The sequence below is a fragment of the Phyllobates terribilis genome, unplaced genomic scaffold, assembly GCF_046119375.1.
Source record: "Phyllobates terribilis strain yellow unplaced genomic scaffold, ASM4611937v1 Scaffold_13__5_contigs__length_258822181, whole genome shotgun sequence".
In the NCBI taxonomy this organism is placed as follows: domain Eukaryota; kingdom Metazoa; phylum Chordata; class Amphibia; order Anura; family Dendrobatidae; genus Phyllobates; species Phyllobates terribilis.
This window is the reverse complement of record NW_027362773.1, coordinates 160,255,374-160,267,843: the sequence shown is the minus strand read 5'-3', so window position 1 is coordinate 160,267,843 and position 12,470 is coordinate 160,255,374. Positions and strand designations below refer to the sequence as shown.

The 12,470-nt window shown below is 48.9% G+C and overlaps 1 protein-coding gene across 6 annotated transcripts in view; it reads left to right on the top strand.

Moving 5' to 3' along the window:
* The window catches only part of AMBRA1 (autophagy and beclin 1 regulator 1), a 61,207-nt gene that overhangs the window by 2,524 nt on the left and 46,213 nt on the right, over positions 1–12,470 (top strand). For all 6 annotated transcript variants that reach the window (XM_073658866.1, XM_073658867.1, XM_073658868.1 and 3 more), the window contains exon 2: positions 10,058–10,278. In XM_073658866.1, coding sequence (XP_073514967.1) covers positions 10,144–10,278 — 135 coding nt within the window. In that variant the 5' untranslated portion in view covers positions 10,058–10,143. The remainder of the gene's footprint in view (positions 1–10,057; positions 10,279–12,470) is intronic.

Here is a 12,470-nt window from a genome sequence, read left to right as displayed (position 1 = left end):
GGACGAGATTTCTACCAGATTTATCTCCGTGCTCAGACTGACACGGTTTGCTGGGACTTGTAGTTCCACAACAGCTGTTAGGACATTCTGGGAGTTGTAGTGCCGCATGGGGGTCGGATTTGATGAGGAATTCCGTACTGGAATTTGCGACTCTTATTTTTACTTAAAGGGATTGTCTTATTATAATCCGCTCTGTAATACAGGTGCTTCTCACTAAATTAGAATATCATCAAAAAGTTAATTTATTTCAGTTCTTCAATGCAAAAAGTGAAACTCCTATAATTCTATAGAGTCATTACACACAGAGGGATCTATTATATAGAGTCGTTACACGCAGAGGGATCTATTATATAGAGTCGTTACACGCAGAGGGATCTATTATATAGAGTCGTTACACGCAGAGGGATCTATTATATAGAGTCGTTACACGCAGAGGGATCTATTATATAGAGTCGTTACACGCAGAGGGATCTATTATATAGAGTCGTTACACGCAGAGGGATCTATTATATAGAGTCGTTACACGCAGAGGGATCTATTATATAGAGTCGTTACACGCAGAGGGATCTATTATATAGAGTCGTTACACGCAGAGGGATCTATTATATAGAGTCGTTACACGCAGAGGGATCTATTTAGAGTCGTTACACGCAGAGGGATCTATTATATAGAGTCGTTACACGCAGAGGGATCTATTATATAGAGTCGTTACACGCAGAGGGATCTATTATATAGAGTCGTTACACGCAGAGGGATCTATTATATAGAGTCGTTACACGCAGAGGGATCTATTATATAGAGTCGTTACACGCAGAGGGATCTATTATATAGAGTCGTTACACGCAGAGGGATCTATTATATAGAGTCGTTACACGCAGAGGGATCTATTATATAGAGTCGTTACACGCAGAGGGATCTATTATATAGAGTCGTTACACGCAGAGGGATCTATTATATAGAGTCGTTACACGCAGAGGGATCTATTATATAGAGTCGTTACACGCAGAGGGATCTATTATATAGAGTCGTTACACGCAGAGGGATCTATTATATAGAGTCGTTACACGCAGAGGGATCTATTATATAGAGTCGTTACACGCAGAGGGATCTATTATATAGAGTCGTTACACGCAGAGGGATCTATTATATAGAGTCGTTACACGCAGAGGGATCTATTATATAGAGTCGTTACACGCAGAGGGATCTATTATATAGAGTCGTTACACGCAGAGGGATCTATTATATAGAGTCGTTACACGCAGAGGGATCTATTATATAGAGTCGTTACACGCAGAGGGATCTATTATATAGAGTCGTTACACGCAGAGGGATCTATTATATAGAGTCGTTACACGCAGAGGGATCTATTATATAGAGTCGTTACACGCAGAGGGATCTATTATATAGAGTCGTTACACGCAGAGGGATCTATTATATAGAGTCGTTACACGCAGAGGGATCTATTATATAGAGTCGTTACACGCAGAGGGATCTATTATATAGAGTCGTTACACGCAGAGGGATCTATTATATAGAGTCGTTACACGCAGAGGGATCTATTATATAGAGTCGTTACACGCAGAGGGATCTATTATATAGAGTCGTTACACGCAGAGGGATCTATTATATAGAGTCGTTACACGCAGAGGGATCTATTATATAGAGTCGTTACACGCAGAGGGATCTATTATATAGAGTCGTTACACGCAGAGGGATCTATTATATAGAGTCGTTACACGCAGAGGGATCTATTATATAGAGTCGTTACACGCAGAGGGATCTATTATATAGAGTCGTTACACGCAGAGGGATCTATTATATAGAGTCGTTACACGCAGAGGGATCTATTATATAGAGTCGTTACACGCAGAGGGATCTATTATATAGAGTCGTTACACGCAGAGGGATCTATTATATAGAGTCGTTACACGCAGAGGGATCTATTATATAGAGTCGTTACACGCAGAGGGATCTATTATATAGAGTCGTTACACGCAGAGGGATCTATTATATAGAGTCGTTACACGCAGAGGGATCTATTATATAGAGTCGTTACACGCAGAGGGATCTATTATATAGAGTCGTTACACGCAGAGGGATCTATTATATAGAGTCGTTACACGCAGAGGGATCTATTATATAGAGTCGTTACACGCAGAGGGATCTATTATATAGAGTCGTTACACGCAGAGGGATCTATTATATAGAGTCGTTACACGCAGAGGGATCTATTATATAGAGTCGTTACACGCAGAGGGATCTATTATATAGAGTCGTTACACGCAGAGGGATCTATTATATAGAGTCGTTACACGCAGAGGGATCTATTATATAGAGTCGTTACACGCAGAGGGATCTATTATATAGAGTCGTTACACGCAGAGGGATCTATTATATAGAGTCGTTACACGCAGAGGGATCTATTATATAGAGTCGTTACACGCAGAGGGATCTATTATATAGAGTCGTTACACGCAGAGGGATCTATTATATAGAGTCGTTACACGCAGAGGGATCTATTATATAGAGTCGTTACACGCAGAGGGATCTATTATATAGAGTCGTTACACGCAGAGGGATCTATTATATGGAGTCGTTACACGCAGAGGGGTCTATTATATGGAGTCGTTACACGCAGAGGGGTCTATTATATGGAGTCGTTACACGCAGAGGGGTCTATTATATGGAGTCGTTACACGCAGAGGGGTCTATTATATGGAGTCGTTACACGCAGAGGGGTCTATTATATGGAGTCGTTACACGCAGAGGGGTCTATTATATGGAGTCGTTACACGCAGAGGGGTCTATTATATGGAGTCGTTACACGCAGAGGGGTCTATTATATGGAGTCGTTACACGCAGAGGGGTCTATTATATGGAGTCGTTACACGCAGAGGGGTCTATTATATGGAGTCGTTACACGCAGAGGGGTCTATTATATGGAGTCGTTACACGCAGAGGGGTCTATTATATGGAGTCGTTACACGCAGAGGGGTCTATTATATGGAGTCGTTACACGCAGAGGGGTCTATTATATGGAGTCGTTACACGCAGAGGGGTCTATTATATGGAGTCGTTACACGCAGAGGGGTCTATTATATGGAGTCGTTACACGCAGAGGGGTCTATTATATGGAGTCGTTACACGCAGAGGGGTCTATTATATGGAGTCGTTACACGCAGAGGGGTCTATTATATGGAGTCGTTACACGCAGAGGGGTCTATTATATGGAGTCGTTACACGCAGAGGGGTCTATTATATGGAGTCGTTACACGCAGAGGGGTCTATTATATGGAGTCGTTACACGCAGAGGGGTCTATTATATGGAGTCGTTACACGCAGAGGGGTCTATTATATGGAGTCGTTACACGCAGAGGGGTCTATTATATGGAGTCGTTACACGCAGAGGGGTCTATTATATGGAGTCGTTACACGCAGAGGGGTCTATTATATGGAGTCGTTACACGCAGAGGGGTCTATTATATGGAGTCGTTACACGCAGAGGGGTCTATTATATGGAGTCGTTACACGCAGAGGGGTCTATTATATGGAGCCGTTACACGCAGAGGGGTCTATTATATGGAGCCGTTACACGCAGAGGGGTCTATTATATGGAGCCGTTACACGCAGAGGGGTCTATTATATGGAGCCGTTACACGCAGAGGGGTCTATTATATGGAGCCGTTACACGCAGAGGGGTCTATTATATGGAGCCGTTACACGCAGAGGGGTCTATTATATGGAGCCGTTACACGCAGAGGGGTCTATTATATGGAGCCGTTACACGCAGAGGGGTCTATTATATGGAGCCGTTACACGCAGAGGGGTCTATTATATGGAGCCGTTACACGCAGAGGGGTCTATTATATGGAGCCGTTACACGCAGAGGGGTCTATTATATGGAGCCGTTACACGCAGAGGGGTCTATTATATGGAGCCATTACACGCAGAGGGGTCTATTTCACGTGTTTATTTCTGGTAATGTTGATGATTATGGCTTACAGCCAATGAAAACACAAGTCATTATCTCAGTAAATGAGAATAATTAACAAAAAACACCTGCAAAGGCTTCCTACACATTTAGAAAGGTCCCTTAGTCTGTTTCAGGAGGCTCCACAATCATGGGGGAGACTGCTGACTTGACAGATGTCCAGAAGGCAGTCATTGACACACTCCACAAGGAGGGTAAGCCACAAAAGGTCATTGGTAAAGAAGCCGGCTGTTCACAGAGTGCTGTATCCAAGGATATTAATGGAAAGTTGAGTGGAAGGAAAAAGTGTGGTAGAAAAAGGTGCACAAGCAACCGGGATAACCGCAGCCTGGAAAGGATTGTTAAGAAAAGGCCATTCAAACATTTGGGGGAGATTCACAAGGAGTGGACTGCTGCTGGAGTCATTGCTTCAAGAGCCACCACACACAGACGTATCCAGGACATGGGCTACAAGTGTCACATTCCTTGTGTCAGACCACTCATGACCAATAGACAACGCCAGAAGCGTCTTACCTGGGCCAAGGAGAAGAAGACCTGGACTGTTCTCAGTGCTCCAAGGTGTTTTCAGATGAAAGTAAATTTTGCATTTCATTTGGAAATCAAGGTCCCCGAGTCTGGAGGAAGAGTGGAGAGGCCACAATCCAAGCTGCTGGAGGTCTAGTGTGAAGTCTCCACAATCAGTGATGGTTTGGGGGGCCATGTCATCTGCTGGTGGAGGTCCACTGTGTTTTATCAAGACCAAAGTCAGCGCCGCCGTCTACCAGGACATTTTACAGCACTTCATGCTTCCCTCTGCCGACAAGCTTTATGGAGATGGAAATGTCATTCTCCAGCAGGACTTGGCCCCTGTCCACACGGCCAAAAGTACCAATACCTGGTTTACACAACAGGATCACTGTGCTTGATTGGCAGCAAACTCGCCTGACCTTAACCCCATAGAGAATCTATTATAGAGAATCTATGGGGTATTGTCAAGAGGAAGATGAGACCCCAGACCCAACAATGCAGACGAGCAGAAGGCTGCTATCAAAGCCACCTGGGCTTCCATAACACCTCAGCAGAGCCACAGGCTGATCCCTCCATGCCACAGGCTGATCCCTCCATGCCACAGGCTGATCCCTCCAGGCCACAGGCTGATCCCTCCAGGCCACAGGCTGATCCCTCCAGGCCACAGGCTGATCCCTCCAGGCCACAGGCTGATCCCTCCATGCCACATTGCCGCTTTGATGCAGTAATTGATGCACAAGGAGCCCGACCTAGTATTGAGGCATTTACTGAACAGACATTTCACTAGGACAACATTCCGGATTTTAAAACCATTTTTCAAGCTGTTGTTATAAAGTATTCTAATTTACTGAGATAATGACTTTTGTGTTTTCATTGGCTGTAAGCCATAATAATCAACATTAACAGAAATAAACACTTGATGATCGTTTTAGTGAGAATCTCTTGTATATTATCTGTGGCGGCCGGCGGACAAGTCAGCGTTGTGTAACATGGGGATGATCCAGGATCATCAGAGCGGGGGCAGATAGTGCTACCCCTGTATAGAGGGATGGGTGGCGCATACATACGGGGGCAGTTCCCGTATATGACGTAGGCACAAATAAGGTTTCCCCCCCATATGTGACGTAGGCGCAGATAGCGCTGCCTCCCTTCTACCGTATATGATGTAGGCACAGATAGCGCTGCCTCCCTTCTACCGTATATAATGTAGGCACAGATAGTGCTGCCTCCCTTCTACCGTATATGATGTAGGCACAGATAGTGCTGCCTCCCTTCTACCGTATATGATGTAGGCACAGATAGTGCTGCCTCCCTTCTACCGTATATGATGTAGGCACAGATAGTGCTGCCTCCCTGTCTTTCCTGGTTTGTTATGTAGAGACAGATGACAGTGCCTGTAAATGATGTGGGCTCGGCACCAATTGTCTTTCTCCATGTACTTCGCACTGTGGTGACGCCGGTCTGTCAGTCCAGGACTCGTGTAGTCGTTGTATTTACCAGATTTTTGTAGAAACGTCAGAGCTGAGCCTTTTCTTAAATTATAATTACAAAAAAAAAAAGTTTTTCCTATTTTCTACTTTGCTGCTTCTTATATGAAGACTGGACTCTTTGTATTGGGGTCGTCTTCAGCCTCCAACAGGGGGGCTCTTAGCTGAGCCTCTGCTCCTTCGTTGTAGTGATTGATGTAGGACTCGGCACCCGGACCCCCAACCGATAAAATCTGCTGATGTCAAATGTTTTCTAAAAAGTGCAGTCCCACGATGCAGAAATGCTCCGGATTTTTTCCTGAGCGTTTTTGCATCTCCCTGGCAGTAAAAACACATGCGGATTGTGCATGCGGATTGTGCATGCGGATTGTACATGCGGATTGTGCATGCGGATTGTGCATGCGGATTGTGCATGCGGATTGTGCATGCGGATTGTCCATGCGTTTTTCCTGCCAGGGACAAGCGGATGTGAAGCGTTCTTCATTTGCATTTCCGCATGCGGGTTGACAAGCGATTTTAGCATCACTTGGAAAGTGCTTGACAACTTGGTCACACTATATAAATCCATGCAACCGGCAACCGGCATGGATTTATATAGTGTGGCCGAAAGAATGGTAAAAAATAAAAAAATAAACCTATACTTACCTTCCGATGGTCCCCGGAGTCTTTATTCCATCTGTCCTGGATTGCCGGCAGCTCGCGGTACACTGAAGGACCTGCCGTCACATGACTATGACGTCAGCGCAGGTCCTCGAGTCCACCGCGATCTGCCGGCAAGTGAAGACAAGGAGACCGGAGGCCATCAGAAGGTAAATATAATTATTTATTTTTTATTTTATTCTTTTTTTTATAGGTTTATGGTACCCGGGTCCGGAGGAGAGTCTCCTGTCCTCCACACCTGGGTACCATCTGCACATTGAAACGCATGGATTCCGCATGTACAGATTCAGTGATGCGGATTACATGTGTTCCAATACAAGTCAATGGCGGCGAAAACGCCGCGCTTCCGCAAAATAATTGGTAGTGCTGCGTTTTTTTTCTGCAATGATTTTCCGCAGTGGAAATTTCCGCAGCATGTGCACAGCACATGGGGATTATCATTGGGGGACATGGCAGACCTTCTACCATGAGTTTCTGCAGCATTTTTGCCGCTGCGGAAACGCTTAAAAAACGCATTGTGGGCACACAGCCTAAGGGGTTTCTCCAAATCACCATCTATTGTGTGTGACCATCTGATCATCCCTGGTGCTCACCTAGGCCCAGAGCTGCAATAAAACTGCGCCGATCTCCACACAATCGGGGGTCTCAGGACATTACTAATGGTGAAAGTCCCACCCATCGTGAACGGCACATCCCCTTTAATGGCACCTTCCTGCTTTCCTCTGGACTCTATTGCAAAATATTCAATGTTCTCAGACAAACGCTGCCTGATATTTGATGGAGCAAAAGTCAACATTCATGTCAGACGTTCCCATTGTGTAACCGGTCGGCGGCCATGTGACCCTTATACAAGCGGGAAAACGAATCCAGACCTCTGATTGGATGGGGAGACCCCCAGCTCTATATACCACTTGTGTCCCCAATGTATAGGGGTCAGCGAGCCCCTGCTGGGAGTTGTAGTCCTACACCAGCTTAAGTGGTGCAGTATGTCATGATGATTGCAGAGGGGCGATAATGATTAATAGAAAGGTCTGACACTGGAGATGCCCAAATATCACCAAGCCCCCCAGCCGGGCGATCGGTGCTATCTAATGTAGAATCCCCCTTTAAGTCATCAGTGTCTTCTCCGTGTGTTTTTATCATCGGTGATTTTTACTGATGGATGAATAATTTTATAAAACTTCTCCTATTCTTTACAATGTTATACACAGCCTGTACCGATGCCACCCGTGCCCATAGACTTGTATTCACACTCATAATCTGTGCTGCCAGAAAAACACGGACATGTGAACAGCGCCATAGATTATAATAGTTTAGGTTTTGTGTCTGAAAAAAAACCCCACATAAAACACGACGTGTGAATGAGGCCTAAGGTTGTGTGTTCATGCCGGCTTTGCAGGGTGGAATGTGCCAGACAAAGCGAGTATTGGGCACAGATCTGACCTGACGGGCGAAGGCAAATCTGTGGCGGTTTCACCGCGTTTTTCTCAGCCGCACGACCCACAACTTCTGTCCCGCAAACACTGGCAGGCGAATAAAATGTTATTTATTATTATCTCCTGCAATCGCTTATAGGTAAAACTAATCCTGGAAAACACTAATATAAAAGAAAATGAATATTCGCACAATTCTCTACTATGTGATCTTACATGAAGTTGCAGGGTGCATGGGCGTTTTATAGTGAGATTATTTCCATCTGGGGGGGACACGCCGACACTGCAGATGGGGGGGCGCTGTAGCAGCACATTGGGCCGGGGGAGGGGGACGCGCCGTGGCTGCAGATTGGGACGGGGACGCGCCGTGGCTGCAGATTGGGCCGGGGGACGGGGACGCGCCGTGGCTGCAGATGGGGACGGGGACGCGCCGTGGCTGCAGATTGGGCCGGGGGACGCGCCGTGGCTGCAGATTGGGCCGGGGGACGCGCCGTGGCTGCAGATGGGGACGGGGACGCGCCGTGGCTGCAGTTTGGGCCGGGGGACGGGGACGCGCCGTGGCTGCAGTTTGGGCCGGGGGACGGGGACGCGCCGTGGCTGCAGATTGAGCCGGGGGACGCGCCGTGGCTGCAGATGGGGACGGGGACGCGCCGTGGCTGCAGATGGGGACGGGGACGCGCCGTGGCTGCAGATTGGGCCGGGGGACGCGCCGTGGCTGCAGATGGGGACGGGGACGCGCCGTGGCTGCAGATGGGGACGGGGACGCGCCGTGGCTGCAGATTGGGCCGGGGGACGCGCCGTGGCTGCAGATTGGGCCGGGGGACGCGCCGTGGCTGCAGATGGGGACGGGGACGCGCCGTGGCTGCAGTTTGGGCCGGGGGACGGGGACGCGCCGTGGCTGCAGTTTGGGCCGGGGGACGGGGACGCGCCGTGGCTGCAGATTGGGCCGGGGGACGCGCCGTGGCTGCAGATGGGGACGGGGGATGCGCCGTGGCTGCAGTTTGGGCCGGGGGACGCGCCGTGGCTGCAGTTTGGGCCGGGGGACGCGCCGTGGCTGCAGTTTGGGCCGGGGGACGCGCCGTGGCTGCAGTTTGGGCCGGGGGACGCGCCGTGGCTGCAGTTTGGGCCGGGGGACGCGCCGTGGCTGCAGTTTGGGCCGGGGGACGCGCCGTGGCTGCAGTTTGGGCCGGGGGACGCGCCGTGGCTGCAGTTTGGGCCGGGGGACGCGCCGTGGCTGCAGTTTGGGCCGGGGGACGCGCCGTGGCTGCAGATGGGGACGGGGACGCGCCGTGGCTGCAGTTTGGGCCGGGGGACGGGGACGCGCCGTGGCTGCAGTTTGGGCCGGGGGACGGGGACGCGCCGTGGCTGCAGATTGGGCCGGGGGACGGGGACGCGCCGTGGCTGCAGATTGGGCCGGGGGACGGGGACGCGCCGTGGCTGCAGATTTGGAGAGGGGCAGTGGGGATGCGCCGTGGCCGGCAGTACAATGACGTCCGCCTCATGCATCCACATTCGGGAATACTCCAGTTTGGACACGGACACGTTTTCTTCTGCTCCGAGTCGTCGACTTCCGCGATGTGATATTGAAGCTCTCCTCCTCCTCCTCGGCGTCGGTGCAGACGGGGTCATGTGCACCTGGCAGCCGCCCAGCACAGGAAATAGACTCCAGCGCTTAAAGGGCCAGTGACGAATATTATCCTCTCGCTACGCTATTAATCACTGATCGCAGTCGGTTGTAATTTTGCTCCACTGCAGTGAATGAGGCTGAGCTGCAATACCGCGCACAACCTGTGGACGGAGGGGGGACATTATTTTTTGGAAGAATTTAATGTTTTTGTGATCCTGAGCCATCCGTTACCAGTAAGGGCTTTATAGAAAGTGCTTCAGGTTTCCCATATACTTTGCATTCATTTGCACCTCCGCTTGCTGTCCTTGCATGAAACTACTTTCCCACCTGACAATTCTGTTTTTCCTTCTAGGCTTCCATGACGTCGGCCCGTCTCCCTCTGGATGTCAGCTCCTTCCTTCTGTTCTGAGAGGCTGTTGTGACGGCGCCAGCGGTGCCATGAGGGTTGTGCCTGAGAAGAACGCGGTCCGGATTCTTTCAGGCCGAGAGAGGGGTACGCAGGCGCAGGGAGCCCAGCGACTCCTGCAGTGTCTGGTGGAGGACAAAACCCGCTTTATGAAATGGGAGGGCAAGGTGAGTGACCCTATGAATTGTGGAGCGCCTCTAAAATGTTGCTTTAACCCCAATTTTTTTCACTTTTACAATGAATAGCAGAAGAAAACGAACCCCACTGTTTGTCACCCAGTTTCTTCTGAGCACGCTGGTACCCCACATGTGGCCAGAAACCTCTGCGGGCTCAGAAGGGAAGGAGCAACATGTGAATTTTGGAACACAAATTTGGCTGAAATAGATATCGGGCTCCATGTCGCATTTGCAGGGTCCCTAATGTGCCCAAACAGCAGAAACCCCCCACAAGTGACCCCATTTTGAAAACTAGACCCCTCAAGGGTTTTATCCAGGGGTATAGTGAGCATTTTGAACTCACAGACACTGCACAGAAATTGGTAACATTAGGTCTTTATAATTAAAAAAAAAAAAATTCTCAAAAATGTTGGTTTAGCCCACAATTCTTCACTTTTTCAAGAAGTAACATGAAACAGCGGACCGCAACGTTTGATACCCACTTTCTTCTGAGCGCGGCGATACCCCGCATGTAGTCAAATAGTCCTGTTTGGACAGACGGCCGGGCTCGGAAGTGAAGGAGCGACATTCTTGTGCATTAGACACCTATAAAAGTGACACCATCAGAAGGAAGACAAGACGGAGTCCAGAGTGACCCCATCTGCCTTATAAGTGAGTGGCTCCGTCCAGGGTTTTGTCTGAATCGCGGTTTTTGGTATTTACACGGAAACGTAAGCGCTCAGCGGAGAGCGCAGGATAAATGTGAGCCGAACCTTGTTCCGATTTTTGAAAGGCAGAATGAACAAATAGACATCAATGCAAGAATAGTTCTTATATTTATTCTTGCGCCGTTCCTCGTGCGGTATAAGTGATTAGACGTCTTTATTCTTTGAGTCGGTGCGATTAGTTCCACTGTGGGACATGTATGATTTTTACTTTAGTCGCTGATCGTATAAAACTGCAGTACTCGTGTACCCCGGGGCCTGAGACCTGCCAGTGACTCGCTGCTTATAGCTGGATCTCACAGGCCACCGTAACCTGGGGTCATCAGATGACCTCAGGGTACCATGGCAATGTTCGACACCCACAATTTACAATCGCAGGTGGGAATGATCCTAACAAAGGGGGTCTTTAACCTCTTAGACAATGCTGTCACGATTGACGGCGGTATTTAAGGGGTTAATCGGCCCCGATCGGTTTTAACACCGGCCGGGGCCGACACCACTTGTTGTCAGCTGTCACCCACAGGAATTTTAGCCAAGGGGCAGCGCTATACACTTATTCCTCAGCGCCATTAAAAGGCGTATCAGCGGTCGTTAAGGGGTTAATGATGTCCCGGATCGTTGATGACCTGATGACGGGTCACAGTCTCCCCATTAAAGAAGCGCAGTAAACGTTTATGCAGATTTTTTTGACCCTCCTGTAAGGCTATGTGCCCACGATGCAGAAATGAAGCAGAAAATTTCTGCAGCATTTCTGCATCTCCCTGGCAGAAAAAAACGCATGCAGATTGTGCATGCGTTTTTCCTGCAGAATACATGCGGGTTCACATGCGTTTCCGCATGCAGATTGACAAGCACTTTCCAGGCGATAGCATCACTTGGAAAGTGCTTGACAACTAGGTCACACTGTATAAATCCATGCAAACAGCAAACGGCATGGATTTATACAGTGTGAACCGTAAAAATTAAAACAAATAAAGCTATACTCACCCCCGAGGCCCCGGCGTGGCTGCAGCGCTGCTTCCTGGCTTGTTCCCGGCTGCCGGCATATCGCGAGACAGAGTGGTGAAGGGCCTGCGGTCACATGACTGTGACGTCACCGCAGGTCCTTCAGCGCTGCTGGCATTCAGAGAGAAGACGCCGGACAGGTGAGTATAAACTTTATTTGTTATTTTATTCTTTTTTTACAGGTACAATGGTACCAAGGTCTGGATGAGAGTCTCCTCTCCTCCAGAACTGGGTACCATCCGCACATAGAGACGCATAGAAGCCGCTTGTACAAATGTACAGTCGCGGTTTCTGTGCGTCTCAATGCAAGTCAATGGCGGGAGTTCCGCTGCGCTTCCGCAAAATTAAATGACATGCTGCGGATTTTTGTGCGTAGCATAAACGCTGCGGAAAAATCCACAGCATGTGCATAGAACATGCGGAATCCCCTTGGGGACCATGGGGTGCGGATTACCTAGCGTTTTACAAGCGTTT